This window comes from Apostichopus japonicus, chromosome 17, assembly GCF_037975245.1.
Source record: "Apostichopus japonicus isolate 1M-3 chromosome 17, ASM3797524v1, whole genome shotgun sequence".
In the NCBI taxonomy this organism is placed as follows: domain Eukaryota; kingdom Metazoa; phylum Echinodermata; class Holothuroidea; order Aspidochirotida; family Stichopodidae; genus Apostichopus; species Apostichopus japonicus.
This window is the reverse complement of record NC_092577.1, coordinates 23,490,545-23,513,731: the sequence shown is the minus strand read 5'-3', so window position 1 is coordinate 23,513,731 and position 23,187 is coordinate 23,490,545. Positions and strand designations below refer to the sequence as shown.

The 23,187-nt window shown below is 38.8% G+C and overlaps 1 protein-coding gene and 1 long non-coding RNA gene across 4 annotated transcripts; one reads left to right on the top strand and one right to left on the bottom strand.

The window, feature by feature from the left end:
- Window positions 1-32: 32 nt before the first annotated feature.
- Window positions 33-10,516, bottom strand: LOC139954904 (G2/M phase-specific E3 ubiquitin-protein ligase-like). 2 transcript variants are annotated; one of them, XM_071954889.1, is made up of 7 exons: window positions 10,229-10,516; window positions 9,466-9,584; window positions 9,244-9,315; window positions 8,441-8,515; window positions 7,631-7,696; window positions 5,895-6,119; window positions 4,482-5,144 (listed from the first exon to the last, which is right to left on the bottom strand). In XM_071954889.1, exons 1-7 carry the CDS (start codon window positions 10,289-10,291, stop codon window positions 4,964-4,966), a joined length of 801 nt encoding a protein of 266 aa, XP_071810990.1. In that variant the 5' UTR covers window positions 10,292-10,516; the 3' UTR covers window positions 4,482-4,963. The 2 variants fall into 2 exon arrangements, with proteins under 2 accessions (XP_071810989.1, XP_071810990.1); XM_071954888.1 differs by lacking the exons at window positions 7,631-7,696; window positions 8,441-8,515; window positions 9,244-9,315; window positions 9,466-9,584; window positions 10,229-10,516 and adding exons at window positions 33-2,356; window positions 3,354-3,589; window positions 4,078-4,232 and having other exon boundaries at window positions 4,876-5,144; window positions 5,895-6,593.
- Window positions 10,517-13,663: 3,147 nt separating this feature from the next.
- Window positions 13,664-16,035, top strand: LOC139984765 (uncharacterized). Of its 2 annotated transcripts, none has more exons than XR_011799183.1 (3): window positions 13,664-13,933; window positions 14,630-14,787; window positions 15,202-16,035. It is a non-coding gene; the product is annotated as an uncharacterized lncRNA (long non-coding RNA). The 2 variants fall into 2 exon arrangements; XR_011799182.1 differs by having other exon boundaries at window positions 13,666-13,933; window positions 14,630-14,783; window positions 15,198-16,035.
- The last annotated feature ends 7,152 nt before the right edge of the window (window positions 16,036-23,187 follow it).

Below are 23,187 nucleotides of genomic sequence, written 5' to 3'. Positions count from 1 at the left end.
CCCCCCCCCCCCATTACCAAAACACGGGTTGTGACAGACAAATGATTTCATTTAGACTTAGTTATTTGTAGAAAGACTAATGTAAGGCTTGATACTAAAGATAAAGTAAACTGGATCGTCACTGTAGCCCAAGCTCCTTTAATAGAAAGTCATTGGTATTAACGTTTGCCCAAAACACTCAGCGATAATAGTACTTTAAATACTGTATGGCAAGCAGGTATATATTTTTTTCTATTGATATCACTGAGAACAATTGGACGGATATCTGAAATAAACTCTTTATGAAAATGAAAGGTTTGACTGTTCAAGGTTTGATATGTGCAAATTTTTTCCATCTGACAAAATTGCATTTGTCCCGATGCATTGAATGTAGTGAGATAAGATAAAATCAGAACACAATAGAACAAAGTTGTTTGTTCTTATCCTCTGCTTTTAGTAGTACTATGGATGTGCTTAAAGTTCTCAATAATGTATATAAAAAATTAATAAAAGATCTGTATAAAATATGTTTAGGCTTAAGTATTTGTGCTTTAATTTATTACATGTGAAACTAGAAGGTAAGTCGGCAACTAGTAGTACCTATTCTAGTTTAAAACATTAATTGCAAAATGTTAGTCTAGTAGCCTTATTACACCATGGAACACTTAGCATAAATACAACACATGCCTTGAATGTTACTGATAAACACACACTAATAAATATGGCAAGCATAGGCAACTTCATGAAAGCAGCCGATTGAGTTGGTGTTAAATCAACAGAAAGTAAACCAATTCTACCCAGTTTTGTTCAACATGAGAGCAGCATGTCATACTAATAAAGACATTTCATAGTTTTTGTTTGACTTACATAATGGCCAATTAACATTCAATAAGGATATATATATATATTCTGTTCAACTCTTTCAAGATCCGGCTTTAGGAATTACAAATGATTTAGAGTTGGTTAGCATCATGTTTGATCTCTTGAGTAAGACAAAAAATGTCACCAAAACAGAACTATAGTATTGTTCGATACTGGTGACAAACGCCAACAATGGAATTACAACCTTCCTTACCGGTTTCCAACCTCTGGACATACAATTAGCACCCATAGCCTAGTGGTTAGGGTGTCCGCCTACAAAGCGGGGGGCCCAGGTTCGAATCCCGGTGAAGGCTGGAAGTTTTTTTCCAACTCATGGTTTGGTTCTGTATTTTCCAACTCATTACCATCATATATATATATAAATATATCTATATAGATATATATATATATATATTTTTTGGGGGAGTTCTGATTTGTTGCAAGACAATACGTACTGATTGGTATCGTTCCCATGCACAAACAAAACAAACTTGTGTAGGGTGAGACTTGAATATATGAGCTAATCAGCTGTATTGCTATGGGATTAAAGATTTAAGGAGAAAACGGTAATGACCAACTCAACTAGCTGCATAACAATACTATGATGCTGGCTGGACGTGAAAAAATACATGAATATATAATATTTGTCTGTTGATACACTTTGTACTCTCAAATGTATAAGAAATATATGGAAATAAATATAAATATGTTAAGATTGAAAGAATTAAGGGATGTAGATATCTTCTTTTTATTTTTACATGGCAAGATGTTTTTATGGCAAGTGACTAGTTTGGAAAGTAAGAAATGTAAAGTACCATTCTAGCCCAATATGGATGTTGGGCATTGTTTTGTGTTTACTTCATGTCATGCACACAATTAAATATGAAACTTATATGGAGATTGTTCGTCAATCAACATTAATCCTTGATTATGACATCATAATTGTAGATCAGACTACATCAACCAAAGATTAAATATTACTGTAAACCTTAAATTGTTATAAAGGGCATGGGAATATATAATAAAGATTGTTTTTGTGTGCATGTTTTAAATTAAAAAAAGTCTATTAAAACTAGTTTATGTTAATTAAAGTTACTTGTAGAAGAATGAGATTGTGGATCACAATGAGAGTGAGAGTGTGTGAAAGTGAGAGGCAAATGAAGAAAATATGCTACAGTTGTGTTGCCAAACCCATTATAGCAGAAATAAAAATGAAACAATAGCAGCAGAAGTTACTGCTTTCCAAACCCAGGGGAACATAGAATTGCTTCTGTCATCAATCTGGCAAATTTTTCTGCATCTGTTATACCCCTTGGTAGATGCAATTCCAAGCCACACGTTGATGATGTGGGATATGGCTTGATGCCTTCGACCGGAGTATAAAAACTGATATCAATTTGTTTTTCAAACCCAATAGGTGGTATGGAGTCTGCACCGGTACAAAATCTTAGGATATGATGCATCCCAACAACAACACTTTCATCGTCTTCTTCTGCCGACATGCTGCACTCACCAGCTACAGAAATGCAAAGATATGGACAATAAAGTGTTAATAGAGGTAGCACCAGCTTCAGGCCTTCGACAACCAGGCCAGGGAATGGGCATGTGCATTTCCCCCAAAAAAAATTTGTAATAATTTTCTTCAAATTACTTATATTTAAAAGCAAATAATCTTTCAATAGCAAATTAAAGGAATGCACAATGGTTCCTCGTGTCATGGTATTACAATTATTGAACAGTGACCAGAGCCCAACTTTTCAAATGTTGTCTTCTGTCTGCAAATGCTCATTCTGTAAGTGTCATCAGCTGATAATGATGTTTTACCTGGAATGTTCACGCATTTACTGTTCATAAATATACATAATAATTTGACCCTGACCCTAAATCTGTCCTATCCTAATATTTGAACATTACAATACATATCACATCCATGGTTTAATGCCTTTTTCCTACATGTTGATAAGCAGAAAATGGCTTAAAAGCAATTCTTAGGTTTCTTGACCTTTGACATCATAAATCATGCTGGCAAGAGTTTACATGGTCTGGCACCTACCCACCAAGTTTGAACACGACCGGTCTTAGAGTGTAGGAGTTTGCGACATTTGGTTTTGCTCACACACTTCCTCACATTTCTGATGTGGGGTGAAGTACAATATGTCATCTCCCTATACATTACATGTAGGGAAATGCGATAAAAAAACATTGCTCATCAATTGAGGTGATATCACACCTGCTTGCTTCAAGCTCAATTTGGGTAGCCGACGTGGTAATTTTATCTGCGAATATCTCAAGAACCATACAATGAATTGAATAAAAATTTCCTCAGAATGCCTGAGTTATGTTCCTCTTATACTTTATAGATTTTGGTTTAAGCCCTGCACTCGAATAAATATGCATTTTCTCCAATTTAACATACAGTAATCGTGCATGCAAGGTATGCGTCACACACACACTGACCTTGTCTACATATATACATGTAACCTTCCACAATTAATGCAGAAGCATACACCTACCTTGGCATTTCTGAAGGAATTGCTCCCAACAGAACACAGTGTCCCCCTCTTGGTCTTCCTTTACAATGTCATCTGACCAATTGACTTTGAATAATTTTTTGAAAGAGGTAAAAGTTAGCTTTTTTGCAGTTGATGTTAGTAGTGGCTTGAATGGCATGGGATCTTCAGCAATCATTTGCCAAAACCCACCAACACTGTCCATCCCTTCTTGGAATTCTTCCACTTCAGCCTTACATCTAAAGTGAAAAATTATATACTATGTAGTTACATCACCATACAAAGTATAAACTAAATAGGACAAACGGTTGCAGAGATATTGATATTAAAATAATGTTATGGTAAGCCCGCCCAATCATTAATATGCAAGAAGCCCCACTAAAAATGATAGAGATCATCTGCTCACCACAACCAACATATATGCCAAGTATGACATCAATCAGATATGACACTAAAGACACTGTGTACAAGCTAGGGCATCGCATATAGACACACACACACAAGCAAGCACGCACACGGATGCATAGGTTCGAATGGATGCCACAACATCAGAACAAAAAGATCCATGAGATATGCCCAGCTTACCGTTTAATGGTTGTGAGTAATACTATTTACTTTATCTTTAATGTTTTCAACTTACACAGTGTGAAATGTATTTATACGTAGAAAACTGTTGTCATGAACATACAACCGTGGATGTAACTCTTGATTTGATATATATCCTTACCTGTAAAATACATGCTGTTTGACCAGCGCCTTGATGGTTTCTTCTTTGGAATCAATAGACAAAGAATAGATCTTACTGTATCCACTGTTGGCTGCCCAATCGCTCACCGCTGCCACTGCTGGGTCTATCATACTTTCAGTTGATATACCTTCAATCTACATGGGTCAATAAATAATAATGCATGGACAGTCTGTTTTATGTTACACAAAATAAAGGTAGTCAAATTTAACACATTAAATGCATGGAAACCACTTTTGAATTCTAATCAATGTCTGATGTATTTGCATGTAATTTTAAAATACTCCTTGAACATTTAATCAACTGACATACACAACAGTTTTAATTTTTGGCCTTGTTGTGCTCTGTATGCACAATTAGCATAGTAATTATGCAAATGTGTCATAATGCAGTTGTACTCAGATTTCAAGTCTCACTGAAGATTCTGCTTACCAACTTCTCTTCAGAAATATATTCATATCATTTATTTGGAAGCATGAAAATGTAATCAAGACAATTATATTACCTGATATGGTAACTTTTTACAGAAAACAAAACATTGTTCTAAAAATAGAGTTAGCAACATTTTATAAACCTCAAAACTTCAATAATATTTATAAAATGTTTAGTTTTGAAAATGGAAAAGTAACATATATCTGCACAGCTTACAGAGTAAACACTACAGCAACATGTTCAAAACTGGTTACTTATTAGTGAATAAGTTGACATTTTCTTTGGCACAATGGTAGTTATCAACGTTTAATTATTTATATCACTATAGAATAGAATCAAAGAAAGTACCGTCTTTAAATGACGCAGTACATCAATGTCTGTAACATCTGATATCTCAATTTGTTCCTCTGGCTTGCCGACCTTCCCGACCATAATATTATACAATCCTGGGTGCAGCATAGGGAACCCAGGGCCACCATGAAGAACACTCCCAAGCAATGAATTGCCCTGCCAGCTTATACTTCCCCATTTCCAACAAATCAATGTCATGGGAGAAGTAAAGCTTTCCAGGCTTTCCCTCAAAAATGCTGAGGGATGCCAACTGTTGTGTGAACAATCTGTAAAATATAAAATTAAGACCACCAAGACTGATTATGAACACTTTGTTACAAAGTAAGATGTACAAAAGATGCTAAAGTGCACTTGGTCTATGATGTACCAAATTGATGTATTATTTACTGCTTGATTTGAGAAACAAGATGGCATAGTAAGTATGTTAGACTACAATAGCATCTACAGGTTTCAGTAACAAAACAAAAGCTCATTTCAGGACGAAGATGTCACACGCTATTGATAATTATGACATCTGCTACAAAACTCCATAGGCACACTAGATAAACACAATGCAAAAATGCATTGAGCTTGTCCTTTTTGGCAAATTATCTGGCATGGGGATAATAATATTCCAACAATTCCATACCAAAACTTCAGAACTTTCCATAGACATGATTCTAAGATATTTTCACCCTTTAACCTTTAGTGAAAAACTTATGGTACGTAATGTACATTATTATTATTTTCAACATAATCACAAAGTGGTTATGGTTTGACATCATATGATTTTTCACCTCATCCAAACACAGTAAACATGCCATATAATTAGAAAAATACCAGGAACAAGCTTAAAGATGAAATCATATAACCACACAATTATGAGGTAAGGAATAGTAAGTGACTGGAAGATTCAAGTTTGAGATTCATAAACATTCATGTAACTTTGACCTCTAGCAAAGAGCTTTTATACTAATCATTCAAACAACAAAGATTAGACAGAGAAAGAGAAAATGTGTTAAAACACCAAAACATACCTAAAAAACTCTCTTTTTGGCCCACCAAGGTCGACTGCATCTTCACCAGAGAAATAGATGACTGGATCTTTGTAAAAGGAAAATTCTGTCGGTTTTCTAATTACATCAGTGGCAGTTTTGATAACTTTCTTTCTACGAATGACTAAGTCCACTGACTGCGCCTCTCGTAGACCACGGTAGGTCACCAGCTTACTCTGCATTTGAGCCACTAGAGCTGTTTCATCACTGGGAAATGACACAAAGAAAAAAACCAACTTTGCTAAAATTATTGAATTCCCTGCTGTTGCTCTAATATCAAACAACTGGCCTCCCTAATCTTATAAGTTATAAACAGACAGCATGCTAATGATCATCACCCTGTAGTCCCTGCACAGCAATGTATCTGCCCATGCCAGCATGGTTTATATCTTATTTCAATATGCTATGTTGAAAGCCCCAGCTGATGCACGCCTCTCATGATGACATCACAATTCATTTTTCCTTGTTGACAATTGTGGAAAAATCCGTGATAGGCTGCATTCCATCCAAAAGAGGATGGCTAAATACACCATGTCCATGAGATGGAATAGGAAGACAGATATGTAACATTTTCCTTTCCGCATGTTTTGCGCATACAATCATTGCTATGCTAAGTCCCTCATAATTGGCACTGTGTGACCATGGATGGATAAAGGAGAGGTCATCTAACTCTCAGCATATAATCCAATTGACAGGCATTTAGTTGAGAAAGAGAAGACAAAGGAAGAGCAGCTTGCATGGGAATGATTAGTGAATGTAAGCACATTTTCAATTCAGTAAGTTTTATATGTGAAATGACCAAATCATATGTAAAATGGCTATTTTCATACAAGAAATGTCCTAAGCCTCACACGAGGAACATCATTTCACTGAGATTTACCCATTTCCAGTTTCCTATGTGGAGTTTGTATTTCATATGAGGAAGGTAAAATTCTCATATAGGAATTCTAGTTTCATATGAGGGATGTATTCCAATGTACTCTGCCAAATTCACTGATCAGAGTATGGCATGCAGTTTGTATATTAGTGGACAAGAATATTTTTAATAGAACTGAAAGGTATTCCTACCATCAGTATGAATATTACAGGTGAATAATATATAAGGAATCATACATTACAAGTAACCCAATGTACAGGAAGCAGCATGTATCACAAAAATTTCTGATATTACAAGAATTTGCTAAAAGTTTAACAAAACCCAACAATAATCACAATGTACTCTCTACAGGGGAGTTTTGTACTTCAAATCGAATATAAGTACAAGAAGAGATTTCTGTACTTGTGTTGAGCTTAACAACTTGTATTGATGCAGACTCAACCATATACTCATACTCTTGCCCAGAACTAATGCAGTACTCTGATTGTACTCATCTCACCAGATCCCACATATCAGGGTTGTGAGCAAAACTTAGGTTATTCCTATTACTTGTAATGTAATATCTATGGTAAATGTCAGGCATTGCACCTTATTCCATTCCATGATAATTTAGGTTTATATACTGGAGTACCGGTAGTCTTAAACTTTTAATGCAATAATCAACAAGGCATGCATTAAGTACTGTTCATAACTACAAAATGACTATAACTTCATACCACCACTCCTATTTTTCCACCATGGCATGCATGGTCACTGTTGAATTTGGGCATTAGTTAGTTCTCAACACAATATTTTCATGTCCCTTACCCTCCCATCTAGTATGGCCTACTGACTAGCTTACCTGTCAGAAACATGGAAGTGGCTTTCATTCTGTATTCCAGATGTTGATGGTGTATCATTACCAATTCTGATTTTGAAAAAAAATTCGCCCTGGATGTTTGCTTAATTCAGTAATTTGTGTAAATATGGATATTAAAGGGTGTGTACATGAAGGACTGGCCGACCACATAATGCTTTCTAGAATTTAGTACACTATAAAATCCCAGATTGGCATAGAAAGAGTTTCAGAACTTGAATGGGCAGGGTGGGCATCAGAAGGGGCAAAGTGGGCTGTGTAGCAGTATAGCTATGGCACTTAAAGCTTAAAGTTGAGTGCTTACAGCCTTTCTCAAGGCCGATGCCCTCTCACACGACTTTACAAGTTAAGCCCTGTCATTGGTAACTTGTCACACCCACACACCAAAGTGTGCACAATTCAATCAATCTCTCTTGGGGACTTCCAGAGGACTTCCAATAGGGTGCAGCCACAAACGGGCAACACCCAACTATATCTACAAGTTAATTACCTTGCAAGTCCCCATTTACACACTTTGGTGAATAGAAGCAATGGAGATAATGTGCCTTGCCCAAGGATACAACCGAATGATCTTGCCAGGTATCGAACATCAATCCTTAATCCTGGTGAACATTTGACTTAAAGCATACTGAGATGTATTTATTAGCTTATAGTAGGTCAAGATTCAACAAATCACAATTGAAACGCACGATTTCCTTGAAGCATTAGAGAGATAATAATTTAAAGAAAGCTGGTCATGATTATGATAAGCAAGAAGAACATTTTCATAACAATTATAAAGAACATATTACTTACATATCAGGAGCACAAAACGAGGGTCCAGTCTGTATTTCAGATGCAGCTGATTCTGTTTGTCTATCATTCCCATCTCTAATTTGAAATAGAACGAAAATAACCAGAAAGCTATGATCTGTGACTTAAAAAATTATGTCATCCGTTATCTGATTGATAAGGTATACATAACCAAGTTAACTTTGCCAACCAAGAAAGTCACACCAAGCAATCCTGCATGAATGTCCATCAATCTGTAGTGTTTCTGATTCATATTAAGGCATCCTTACTTGCTGTCAAAGATGTTCCTATGCCATGTTCCACTAAGCCTTAAGTTGTTTACATAGCAAAATATTTTGGATAATTGAAATAGAAGTGACATTTTATTACCAAAAGAAAATAAGAGTAAGAGGATCTCAGAACTCTTTTACTGAAGACAGTCAAGAACTTTATGCAATCAATCTAAATTGGAACACTGTTTACCTTAAAAGAAATTGAACAATTGGTCTTGTTATTTATCTCTTACATTTTTTCCTACATGTTGTTACAGACGTACAAAATATATGTTGTACAAATGAGGTAACCATTATTACAAGTTTTACAATGTTAGTCCAAATATAGTGTATTTTTATCCATAATACAACCCAGCATTGAACACATATATATTTGTCTTCACTGTTTCACCTTAGAATAATCAGTGTTGAAAAGGGAATGTACACTCTAACGCATCCAATCATTTTGTACACTACACATTCACTACATCTCCACACTGATTAATATATACATAGCGAAGTTTTAATTGTGAACGCTGTGACAAACTGACTAACCTTTCAACAGAGCAACTTTCAGTCTCTGTTACAACCCCATGAGCGGAAGGTCTTGTATCATCATGCTCGTCTCTGAAGAAAGTCAACATAACAGGGATGTAATGATATACTATGTTTTTTATGATACTTCCACAGAATTTGTATTAAAACCAGATATGCAAGATGCAGTACATCAAAACTTGGGTAAAAAGTCATTCAGAACTTGTATCACCTATAACAAACCTTTCTTGTGTCTGTCTCCCACACTGAGTTACATGTTTCTTCAGTTTTGTTTGGGCAAAAAACATCTGGCTTTGATTGCATTCAATCATCAGTTCATCTTCCTCAGTGACTTCATCAACCTTAGCATAATAAAAATGAACTAGCATGGAGTTGTAGTAAAACATATCAGCAACTGTAGTCCTTCTTAAATAAGCAACTACTGGGTTCATACTTGTTTATCTTAAGTTTAGCAATATAGTGTTGTCAAAAGTATAAAGCTAAAGAAAAAGGTGGGGGAAGAAAATTGTACACAGAATAATACAGAACTGTTCAAATTGTTTTAACTATGTATCACAAACTATGAAAAAGAAAAAAGAAGCATGCCGACACTAACTATAGGCCAATACCACATAATGCTGTAGAGAAAGTGGATTCATATACCTAAATTTGATTTTCCAAAAACAGTGTCTCTTGAATGGAACTACCAAAAACAAGTCACCATGAAAAAAGCTAACTTAAGCCAAGAAGGTAAAGAAAGAGGGAATTCAGTAGGTAAAATATATTAATTTCATGGGTCAGCTGAGTTCTAAAAAATCAAATAATGTAAGAAACAAACATGAGAGGACCAAGCCCTGAAACTCATGGCTATCAATGGCAATCTCTCATATTGTAACGCAATCATATGCTTTAAATGTGGCTTCAGAGCAACCCAGTGAACAATAAAAGCAATAGTAAAACAGTAAATATATAAATAGCTGAGCAAAGTATGGTCCCTTTTTCTCACCGTCATGTTTGAAAGATCCAATTCAGCCTGTATTGGTCTCAAATAAATCCGAGCTTGTTTCATTACAAACTTCAGGTTGCTGCAGAGTAACCTCCTCCAGCAGGCAAAGAAATGCTCTCTAGCAGCTTTGTTTGTGCCGTACTTCGGAGATATTCGTAACCTCCTGCATCTTTTAGTTTGTGGAATTCCTCCATTAGTCTTACTTGCAATTCCACTGCAGTTTTAGAAGATGAGACCGAAATTGTTTTTTCTCCAAGTCTAGCCGCTTGCAAAATCTTTTGCTGGAAGTTTCAGGGGATTATTTTCTGTAATAGCGAACAATGTACACATTAAACAGCCTGTAATAAAATGTGCAAAACATCAAAGAGTAATTTTCCATCGGTCCTGTACTACATTTTCTAGATCATTTCATAACGAGATCAGCACTCAATGCAGATATAACAGGAGATACCCTGTCTTTTTAATATCTGCACTCTTGATGTCCCTCAATCAACACCTTGTACTACCCCAGGCTTCAATACCAGTGGCGGCGGAACCGTGGGGGCTTGGGGGGGGGGCTCAGCCCCCCAATGAAAAAGTTGAGGGGGCAAATGCATGATAAGCCCCCCAATATTTACCAAGGCTCCGAAACGTGCATCTGCCCATTTTTCAATGCATACTTGTCGATCTGTCCGATGCACACGTATACTAAATAGGTGTAATAATTTTAGTAAACGCTGGGGGCCCTCCGCCCGTCCCCTGGCTATAGACCACATTGATAACTGGGTGCCCATTTCGTTTGTGCATTGCATGTGGAAAAGTTTCATCAACGACAATCACCGCGATTGTCACAGCGGAAGGACAATCATTGGTGAACGTATGAATATAATGGCCTCTACGATCAATCATATGACGGGTTATAGAAATCAACGATACCAATGCTGCGATAATCATCGCCCTCTCATATTTCATACAACTGATCCTAACAGTGGAAATAGGTAATATGTGAGAAAATAATCACCGAATTGCCGAATTCATGTGGGAAAATTATGAAGAGATATAGGAATTCCACTCCGACCCTTATATTCCAGCCCACTGTTCAATAATAAGATCGCCCAGCCAGCTTGTTTTCGCGTCTCCGTGCACGACTGCAACGTGTGCCGCGCTGCAGATTATGTTCCGGTCTCGCGAGGGTATACGTGTTACTCTGTAGGGTATTCTTTACACAAAAATACGTATTAAGGTGCCCTGAACTATAGATAAATATGATATATATGTTAAATTCTCTATCATCTTACTTAAGAATTCGATTTTAGTACATCTTAAATCCTGAACCCGAACTATTAACCAATCATTAGTACGCTGGGCTCCCGTTGATATAATCGACGTTGCCGATTGTTTATCTCTATCACATATTGGCTCTTTTGGGGACTATACGGATTAGACGTGTGTGTAATCATTTAGCAGTTTCATCATATTATGCCTCGGTAGACTTGAGAATGGACATACGGAATTTTTTTCAAAAAACGTGAGAAGAAAGATGAAAAAGAGAGAAGAGAAGAAGAGAATCTGGCGGGAGAGGACAGTGACATTGAATTCTCAGCAACACAATCGGAAAAGGTCGATGACATTGCCCCGTCGGAAGCAGGAAATGCTACTGTCGATGACAGAAAGTTATTATAACTCGTTCGTTAAAATAACTTCCTGTCATCGACAGTAGCATGTCTCGTTCGGCATTATTTTTCGAGGAACTACTGCAATACACCTAGCTGGGTCCCGGTCAGCTTGGTCAGGGGCTAAGGCAGATTGTGATTAGCAAGATATAACATGTTTCCGATGTAGTTTCGCAATGTAATTATTGTAGTAAGTTGGCGTGGTCCGGCACGGCGGCCTATAATATAGCCTAGCCAATATAATACACTATTCTTAAATGGGGGTCTATAGGGAGTGGGAGAAAGAAGGGCATGCCCATGGGGGAAATATGAAACCCACAGAAACGTAGACGATAACCTGTCAAAATGTTTCACGGTGTTTGTGAAAATACAGCGTCACATGTCACTGGACAATCACAAACGTATTTATGATAATATTTTATCACGTGGGCGGCCATTACATTTGTACATCGTGGAGTCCTGAATCCTGAGGTTGAGCCTCATCCTCCCTCTCCGTGGCTTCGGCACTGACCTGGTCCGTACCTGGGGGCTGACCTACAGTATATGGCTAATCCTTTAGCATGGATGTGCACCCGCTACTTACGTACAGTTTGAAACTGTAGACTACGCTACCGGGATTTGTGAGCAGGTGTTTGCGTACGAGCTCGGACGTGGTGGTGACGTAACAGTAGGGTCAACACTGGCCCCGTGTGCGTGGCCGTAATAGGCCCTACTCACGATCGAGAGTAATCTACCAGTGTAAGGAGTTGTAAATTCGGGTCTAATTGTAAATGGCTCTCTTAGGCAATTAAAAATGTGTGTATGGTTTTTGGCCGTAAGGGGAGGGGGGGGGGGGGTAAAGAACTCTGTTGATTTCAATGCAGTCAAAATTTGCAAAAGCAATAACTAAGTTTTAAATATTTATCGCAGGTTTATACCTCCTGCCTTGTACGTTTCAGGTATGGAGTAACCCGAATACAAACTCTGCTTTTAGTACGGTTTTAATGCCATTCGACCTCTGAAGGCGAATAAGCCTAACTGTGATAACCAGGGGGAACAGTCATTTAATGGAACACTAAATATTTGTAAGCCTAACACCTGGTGCCTATGTGTGTTTGTGTAATGATCGTTTGAGGTGAAATTCTGCAAGCATCATATGCAAAAGAGCAACTTACGTAGATTGGGGTTGCGAGAATATCAACGACAAGGAAATATAATGCAGCTGTGCGTTCTTGTCTTCCTTTCAGCTCAGCATGCGGGTCCAATGCCATAAGAACCCCGTCTGAGCGACGATACACAGGAAGAAACTGGGGCATCATGCTCTGAAGCAGCTTCCGAGTCTTCTTGCCATGGACACTGTTGCCGTTTAGATGGTGACGCCCCATTCCGCCAGTTTTCTGAGGAAGACTTTAAAAGTTCGTCAAAAGCCACACAGCAACAGAAAAGGAGTTTTTCCAGGAAATGGTTGGACAGCTACCCATGGCTGATATACTGTAAAACGCGAGGCAGGGCTTTCTGTTACACGTGTCAAAAAGCCACGATCCATGGCTTCCTAACCTATGCCCCTAAAGGAGATGATGCCTTCATCAAAGTAGGAATGGACAATTGGAAGAAGGCTCTAGAGAGGTTTAAAAAACACGAGGATAGTCATGTCCACAGGTACAGCCAGCAGGCGCTGAAGGCATTAAAGCAGCATTTTGCGTTGATTCTCGAGATTTTACAATACTAGGATACTATACCAATGACGTAAACTAAGCTAACTGTAAAAAAAGAGAGCAAAAAATATGACATTTTCTGACTCGTATTTTGAATCTTTGACTTCGATAGACTCCGCCCACTAAAAGGAACCTTGTGAATATGTATAACGGACAAGGTCCTTTGAATAGCAAGGTAAACAGTAAACAAAAATCAGCTGAGGAGATGTACGTACTGCGCGAAGGGACAGTTACGGCATATCTCATTGCATACGATGCCCTAAAAACCCAAGAAAATTCGTCGCTCCGCGGGAATAAAACCTGCTTTGCAGCAAGGATACATAAGAGAGAAAGTCATTGAACCAGCAAGAACTCGATCGGTACGTAACATTCTCTAGAACGATATTGTATCACTCTACTCGGTGTTACATAGGCTACTTACTGTAGTACAATCAGACCTATTAGTGTGTGACTTACATTGGTTAGGCCTGAATAACGTTATATACACGCTGTGAATTGTGCACTAAAACCAATGTAGCTATGAGTGTAGCGCAATGGGGGCCGTTAGTTTCCGGATCCGTTAGTTTCCTCTCTTGAAAAACGTTAGTTTCCTCCTCTAACAACATGGGAGAAATAACATTTTTCAGGAGAGGAAAGTAACGTTTCTCATAAGGGAATGCAATGAGGCATACTGGCTAGGCCATGTGGTAGTGCTTTGTAGCAAGTGCTTTGCAAAACTGAAGTAATTGTAATTGATTATGTGTGAGTGTAGTAAGTAACCTTTGTTTTTTTAGTGCATTCAACAAGCATGTTAGTTTCCTAACCTGAATGCGATAGTTTACTACCTTGAGGTAGGGGAGGAAAGTAACGGTTTTAGGGTAGGAAACTAACAGGTCGGGAAACTGAAACCTAGGGCAATGTCTGCTGTTCTATAAATGTTATAGTAAAGTGTACAACCATTCCATGAAAGTGATAAATAGCATGTAGTCATATGTCACCAGTAAATGATAGCAATACATTTTAGCAGCTGATCCCAAGATGCGTTTATAATTTGTAACCTTTTGCTACCTTCTTAGCAACCATCTGGTGATGAAACACCAAGGAGGGCTGGCAGAAGTAGAGGTTGGATAGGCCTCAGGTAACACCAGACAACGGGACAACCCGGCTAACAGCAGCTGCAGCTAGGAGGCAGGTAGAAGAACGTCAGCAGGAGCGAAGGGAAATATAAGGGTAAGTTTCAATTTGCATAATTGTGGGATTTGGTGCAAAGTAACAGCTGGTAATTCTTTAAACAGTTAAACTCAGTGTAATAACAGGATGGCTTTCTCAATTAAAGAATACTAGCAACATAAGTAGCTGGCTAGATTGTCATACTGAAAATAGTTATTTTACAGTGACATCAATTATCAAAGGGTTATATTTGCTAAACCTTTTTGGAAGCAAAATACAGTTTGTCTGAAAGCAAGTTTTGAAAAACAAACACTTCGTAGTACTTGGTGTAGTGTTCAAACAATAAATTTTATGTCTATTTTCAAATATCACATGTATATTAAAAACACCCAAAGCGACACAATCAATCAAAGCAATGATATTGTTACTTAGGCAAAATAAATGATACTCTTTTTTCTTCACTTTTCTTCTTAGGCAGTGGTTGGTAATGTAGATGTTCAACAGCCTCGACAACTGGTAATGCAACTGCTTGAAACCCATCCGGCACTCTTTTTTGATGTACACTCAACATCTCAAGAAGTTAAAGTTGCTTGCATTCAAAATTGGTATATAGGTAGTCTTTGAAGAGTAGATGATCCTTATTGTTTTGCATCGAGTTTAAAGGTCATTTGAGGTCAACATTTGAAATCTGTGTAAAACAGTATCTCAAGAAGTGCTAGTTGGTTTGACATCCAACTTGCTATGTAGATAGCACTTGGTAAGTAGATGAACCCTATTGTTTTTCATGGAGGTTAAAGGTCATTTTAGGTCAAGAGATGTTCAACTCTTGAAAACTTATAAACAATATCAAGAAGTGAAAGTTGGTTGAACTTCAGACTAGCTATATAGGTGGCCCTTGGTGAGTAGGTAAAACATTTTGTTAACCATGAAGGTCATTTTGAGGACAATAGTTCATATCCCAAGAAGTGAAAGTTGGTTTCATGGCAAATGTTGATAACACTCGGTGGGTAGATAATCCCATTGTTATGCTTACGGCCATTAGTGCTAATGCCATATCTCAAGAAGAGAAGTTGGTTAACTGTTACATTTTAATATGTAGCCCCTAGAGAGTAATGAATTGCTATTGTTTTCCCATAGGTCAAAGTGATCTTGGGTCAAAGATATTCTCTACTTCCTTGACTTAATCATTCACTTGTATTCAGTTCTTTATTTCTTGATCAGTTGTATTCCTTGCCAAATATAGACTTGTTTTCACTGTCATCTAAGATTATAGACATGTTTTTAGTATTACATTTTCCTTTTGTGAAAGACGTGATCATGGTTTTTCTCTATTTTTCTGTGTTCCTTAACTTTACCATTCAGGGCTTTGAATAAACACGCAGTTTCTTTCACTGCTGTTCTTACTTCAATCAACATGGACATTAATAAGCTTCAATACACATAACAAGTTCAATTAAGTGCTCCTTTTTTTATTGATGAACGTGCTTAGAATAAGTCTGCTGATCTTTACAACAACAAAAATTAATAAAAAGGAATAGTTCTTCGAGTCCAAACCTGATTCCAAACTATTACATGCATTATGTTTTAGATCAATTGGCATGACTGATGACTTTGAGAAAAGAAGCCCCCCACCCCTACCACTTTTTAAATTACTGCAAAGTTGTAGGAGACATGCAGGTTTCAATCACTCCAACCTCCCCCCCCCCCCCACCCCTAAATAATATTACTTGCTGAAGCGAGGAAGATTAATAGATTTGACTTATTACAAAGTAGAACTACAGTAGGCCCCATCCTGCTCTGATGGCTTGCAACAAGCTGTGCAACAACTCCATCCCACCCCCCCCCCACCCCCAAAAAAAATGATATCACTTGCCGATGCAAGGAAGACTTATAGAGTTGACTCATTACAACAGTAGAACTTGGTCCCATCCTGCTATGATGGCTTGCAAGAAGCTGTAAAACTGATGGAGGTTGGCTCGGGCGAATTGTACCAGAGATGTGCCTTGGGTCGTCCTCGGCAAGAACAACTTGTCCTAGTTGAGAATTGTCATCATCAATCCTCCGTCTAGATATGTCCTTCATCAGTTGCGGAATGTACTTGTAACTATTCTTTTCCATAACAGGAACACAGGTCTATCTGCCTGCAGACTTTGAGAAATTTCTTGTAAACCTGAAAGTAGAATCACAAAAACTATCACTCAGGGAGGAAAGTACTGTTTCTCAGGGGAGGAATTCAAGCAAGAAGACATTTGGCTAGGCTACGTAGAAAGAGTTAGGTACTGAAGTAACTGTAATTTTTGATATAAGAGAGAAAATAACGATTTTAATCAAAGAAACATTTTTCAAGGGAGGCAAATTGGCTCAGCTATATGGGAAGAGATACTTGTAGAAATGAAATGAAATTCCTACAGTTATTCCACTTAGGCCCTAGGCCTACTAAATTTATTCTTTCCACATAGCCTAGCCAATATGCTTTTATCAGCTTCCTCCCTGGAAAAACGATAATTTCCTCTCCATGATTGAGGAGGTACAGAGGTAAGAAACGTTTTTAGGGGAGGAAACAAACATTGTTTAGGGCATGAAACTAACGGGAACCGCCAGAACGTAGGCCTCGTGATTTCGGCTACTGCATACGAAATCACTGCCATAATAGCCCATGCATGCCTTGTAAAGTATCTATGCGTCGGCGTGAACGTTAGTTAGCACTGTATCAAGAACAAAAACTTGTTGCAATTTGATAAGACTATGACTGAAGAAAGAGTAAGAAAAGTACTAAGAGCGTTTAGCCTAACTGGCCTTGGTTGTGCTAGTAAATAGGCTAAGTACACTATACTTCTAGTACTAGTAGTACTATAGACTTAGTATAGGCCCCTATACTGATACTGTAGTAATTATAGTGGAGGCAGAGGTTTGGTCTCAGTTTCCCTCACGGATAATGAGAAGTAACGTTAAATCATGTAAACAAAAAATGTAACGAACAATTCTATCCTTTGCTTACTTGTCGAGTAGGGGTCGAGCGACTTCTGAATCACTCTTCAGATGTAAATTCCTCTTCACTTCGCTCCATCTTTCCCATTGATTCCCGAGAGGGACACGGTGTCGTGGTACTTTTTCTTCTGGGCTTTCCGCCATTTTCTCTTTTCAGGTGAAGTTAGGTTCTTCAAAAATTTATATTTCCCTTTTGAGCGCTTCTCCATTGTTTTATTCTTTTGTCATTTCGTCACCAGGTTATAGTATTGTGTACATGTAGCAATTATACGACACTAAATACTGTGCTACTACGTACAGTAGGCTTACGTGCGTGTACACTTTACTCACGGTAAAGACGCTGAGGGATTACCATGCCAATGACTGAGTGTATTTTAAGCTCCAAGTCATACATAAACATCTCTTCACTGATTGGTTGAATTTGAATAGGCGGTTTGTAGAGCTGCATGTGATAAATACTAATGTCGATTGTGTCAGGGAGACACAATTCTCAGAAACATATAATATCCTTAATTACTTGCTAATTAACGTTCGATGTGGGGAAAAAAGTATGAGAAAGTCTTAGTTTTGTCTTTTGTGATCGTATTATGATAAGAACTCGATAGACACGGAAAAATTCTGGACAAACGCAAAATGCTGCTTTAAAGCAAAAGTCTCTTGCGGCCTTGATGGATCATCATCACGCATTGGAGGTCGAGCAGCACTATCAGAATCTTCTGAAAGTTATTACATCCTTGAATCTCCTCTGCCGACAAGGGATTTCGCTTCGGGGACATCGCGATGAGGAAGGAAACGTATATCAACTGCTTCTACTGCGGACATCTGACTGCCCCGATCTAACCAAATGGCTGCAGAATAAGTGCTACATGTCCCACGACATAATAAACGAACTGGTTTCGCTGATGGCGAGAGAAGTCACAGTTCAGCTGCTCGCAGAAATCCGTCAGTCCAGATTCTTTGCCATTATTGCTGATGAGACTCGGGACATAAGTGGCATTGAGCAGATGTCTTTCTGCGTAAGGCACATTGACGGCGACTTTAATGTCAATGAGGACTTCCTTGGCTTTCACAGTTTAGTGGATACCACCAGTGAAAGTATTTTTAACATTCTATCCGACGTCATGACAAGGATGTCGCTCGATGTGAAGAAGCTGAGAGGGCAGGCTTACGACGGAGCATCGAACATGTCGGGATCTATTTCAGGTGTCGCCAAGCGATTGAACGATGTGACAGATGACGCTGCCGTCTTTATCCACTGCTATGCGCATCGCCTTAATCTGGTTCTCCAAGACGTATGCAAGAATGTTCAGCATGTGCATGATGCACAGGAATTGGTGAAGGATCTATACAACTTTATCAATTTGGCGCCCAAACGGCTGGTGTCGTTCAAGACCCTCAAGTCGGAACTTTCGCCATCTGATGGTGCCAAGCAGCTTCGCCCTTTATGCCCAACTCGGTTTACCGTCCGTACACGGGCATACACAGCTGTTTTGAAGAATTATGAAGTTCTCTTCAGGACTCTTGAGGACGTAGCCGAGAACGAGCGGGGGGAGGTCCGGGCAAAAGCGGAAGGACTCCTGGCCAAGCTCCTAAATTTCGAGATGTATTTTGGTTTCAGTGTTGCCAAGGAAGTCTTCTGTGCAGGGGAACAGGTTTCGTCCACATTGCAATCAAGTGCCATCGACTTCCAGACTGCTATAACAGCAGTATCCATCTACAAGCGGTACCTTCAGAATCTACGTAGCGAAGAAGCTTTCGACAATCTGTTCGAGAGATGTGTCACAGAATCGGAGAAGTTCAACTGTTCACCACCAAGCATGCCAAGGCGGAGGCGTCCACCAAGGCGAATAGATGGTGACACTGAACCTACTCGTTGGAATACGGCACAAGAGTACTACCGTTACCAAGTATATCAGGTTCTGGACTGCTGTATGATGGCCCTTGATGAGCGCTTGAACGCCGAAACCCTGTCTAAGCTCATGAAGACCGAAGAGCTAATGATGACGGCAGCAAATGGTCAAGTGGTGAGAGAGGATATTCTTCAAGCAGTCCAGGATGCATTCAAGAAGGATCTGGACACTTCAAGGCTCGCGTCCGAAATCAAATTATTCGGAGCTGCTAAAGAGGCGTACAACGCCGCCACTGGTGAGAACATGAAGAGAGTTTCTTCAATGACAACTATTCGCAGCTTTTTCACGGGCATCCCAGGCGGAATGCAGCTATTCAGTGAATTAGCAAAACTGTTAATGTTGTACTTGACCGTTCCCCTGACATTATGTACAGCAGAACGGTCGTTCTCCTCTCTTCGACGTCTCAAAACATACATGCGATCAACGATGACCCAACAGCGACTTAATGACCTTACAATCCTGCATGTACACAAAAAGATCGCGCAACAACTGGACGAAAGAATCATTGCGAGAAAATTCATCAACGACGTTGATCGACGAGAGTGCTACTTCGGAAACGTTAAAGTCTAATGGATGACTAGATGATGATTATTTGGTATTTTGGACTTTTTGGTACCTTCTACATTGAGGAAATCTAATCTCTGTTCTAAAAGAATTGCAGTCGATACGAGGGTAAAAAACAATGGGATAGTGGGATGGTGGTCTGGGTAAGGAATCACAAAAGGGGTAGGATGGGAGTGGTTGGGAGCAGGGCGAACATGGGGGGGGAGGTAGGTGCGGAGCATTGCAGCTGATATGATAACCGATTGTCTGTATCATGCCTCATCGAATATTAGTGTAAATAAGAGTGTAATAAGCTAAACGCTACACAATTTGCGTTTACACTACGAGTACACGCAAGTCGTGGAACATGGCTCTGTTTAAACGCAATCAAGGATTAAACGAACAAAAGCACAATATTAGCATTTCACCTGTATTGTATAGGGTACATGCATTCGTGACAGTGCTTGGTTCATAGATTTGTTGGCAACTGCACATGGTTTTGGAATTACCCATTTGTTGACATTAAGAAATGCTTTCAGTTTTTTTTTATGACATTTATTAAAATATTGCATTTAATTGCAAGTAGTAATTTACTACACTCAAAAACGTCTTTGCGAGTACACTATACGAGTAATAGCTACTCTCTTAAAACACCATCGAATATACACATAACAATGTTTTCACAGATATTTACGTGCAATCTGAGAAATTGCAGGCTTGAGACCCATATTTTTAGGCTAGGTATTCGCAGCATAAAACACTCGGGAAGTGCCGTTTCCGGCCATCTGGGGGGTTTGAAAAACCCAAAATTTTCTTGTACGCTCCGCGCCAACCGATGGTGGCGCTCCGCTTAGATGGTCTCCACACATTAGCCCCCCCCCAATAATTTTCCCGTTCCGCCGCGCCTGTTCAATACAGGTATCCTATATATAGGATCCTGTGCCACATGATATGAAAATCACACTACTGTAGTTCCGTCTTTTTCAGCTAAGAGATATAGGACTCAATCCGATGATGGTATTTTGGAGAGTGAATAAAAATCTTATCCAACACTCACTGAACTGGCTGAATGTGATGTCACACATAATTACTAGTGCATCAATTAGTATAACTTGGCAGTTCAATACATTGTCATCTTGACTATGTCCTGCCCTGGTAGGTTTCTTTTGTGTGCACTAGCTATGCTACCCTGTACCTTTGTATTATATATTAACTATGCCCTGACCTGGTGATGTTTCTTTTGTATACATACTCAATTATGTTACCTTGTACTTTTGTAGTGAATAGAGGGATTAGGGTTTATGTAAATTGTCCTACATCCCTGGATACTACTTTCCAACAATAACAACCAGGATTGACTAAAGTTAAAGTTACTTGACTTTCTAAAATAGGCAGCTCACAGATTTACTTCTGTCATAAATATAACTAAATTATACTATTAACTAAATTATACTATTCTAATGTGACATTTGGTTCTACTTGACACTGAGTTCAGAATTAGATAATATTAATATCAGCATTTCAGGACTGCAGCATTCAAAACCATTCTTTCACTCTATCTGGATCGATCGAAACATTGCATGAACACTACTATAACTATGGGCATGTGTAAAATATGAAAAAAGTGCTATTATTTATCTTTGTCGGTAACTTCATACAACGTTGAAGGCGATTTTCGCCGTTTATCTGGGGCTGCCTTTTTTGGACGCTGGGGAGGGGTTTTTCGTTTCGCTGCGTGCGGGTCGTCCTTTTGTATTTTTTGGAATATTTGAGTGGGGGTGGGCGTTTTGTCTCTGCAGGTAGGCGGGCGTATGTTTTTTTGGCTCGCTTGACCTGAGTTCCGTTTGTCAGAATGGGATGGTTCGGTAGTGCCGTTTGGCCGTGACGTTTTGTATCCCGCAGGGCGGGTCACGTAAAAAGCACAACGTTGTATATACAAGCATTGCGCCTATGCACCGTACCCAACATAATACATACAACGTTGCTTATTGGATCGGAGTGAACGACATCGTTGCGAATCAAGGTATTACATCTTTATTCCGTTGTTAACGTTTTCCTTGTGTTGTTGCAATTTGCAATTGTCGAGATTCAGTGTCAAATAAACAAGAGAATTGACGAGGTGCTGTTTACAAAAATTTACTGTCGCCTAGTTACATTTTCTAACTGGCATTTAACTGTGAAATCTGGAAACAATTATTTCCTGGAGACTCCAGATTCATTCAATATGTAGTGTTCTGGATAGGGCAGCTTGTTAAATGCCAGTTATCAAATCTAACTAGGCGACAGTAAACTTTTGTAAACAGCACCTCGTCAATTCTCTTGTTTATTTGACACTGAATCTCGGCAATTGCAAAACATTAAGGAAAACGTTAACAAACGTCAACGGAATAAAGATATAATACCTTGATTCGCAACGATATCGTTCACTCCGATCCAACACTACTGTTGATATTTATTAAGCCATCTCAGGGCTTACTATACTGGTTCAAAGTTGATATTTATTAAGCCATCCCAGGGCTTACAGTTCTGGTGCAAAGTTGATATTATAACCCATCCCAGGGCTTAGAGTACTGGTTCAAAGTTTGATAACTATAAAGCCATCCCAGGGCTTACAGTACTGGTTTAAAGTTGATAATTATTGGTTCCTTGCTAAAAGCAAAGGAACCTATGTATTCAGGTTGGCGTGTGTGTGTATGTATGTGTGTGTGTGACGCTTTAGCTTGTATGCACGATAACTCAACAAGGGATTGACTGATCATGATCAAACTTGGTGGGTGGGTGGCCCATAGTGAGTAGATGAACCCTATTGTTTTTGGTGCCCACAAAGGTCACCAAAGGTCAGTTATGGTCCAAAAACCCAAAATACTAAAACTGCAATAACTCCCAGTGCCAATGTGCGACAAGGTTGATATTTTGGGACAAGTTGTGAACTGGTTAGGGGAACATTTTGAAACTTAACGGTCTTGTGATCTGAGGTCACCAAAGGTCAATTAATGTTAAAAAACTAGTATTTTTGCGATAAC

What these genes read in the sequence shown, in the direction of transcription:
- LOC139954904 (XM_071954888.1), bottom strand. Translation starts at nt 5,934, where the DNA reads ATGCAGTCGACCTTGGTGGGCCAAAAAGAGAGTTTTTTAG. An exon ending in TACTGCGTCATTTAAAGACG is followed by an intron (nt 4,233 to 4,875) that starts GTACTTTCTTTG and finishes TGACCCATGTAG; the next exon opens with ATTGAAGGTATATCAACTGA. An exon ending in AAACAGCATGTATTTTACAG is followed by an intron (nt 3,590 to 4,077) that starts GTAAGGATATAT and finishes TTTTCACTTTAG; the next exon opens with ATGTAAGGCTGAAGTGGAAG.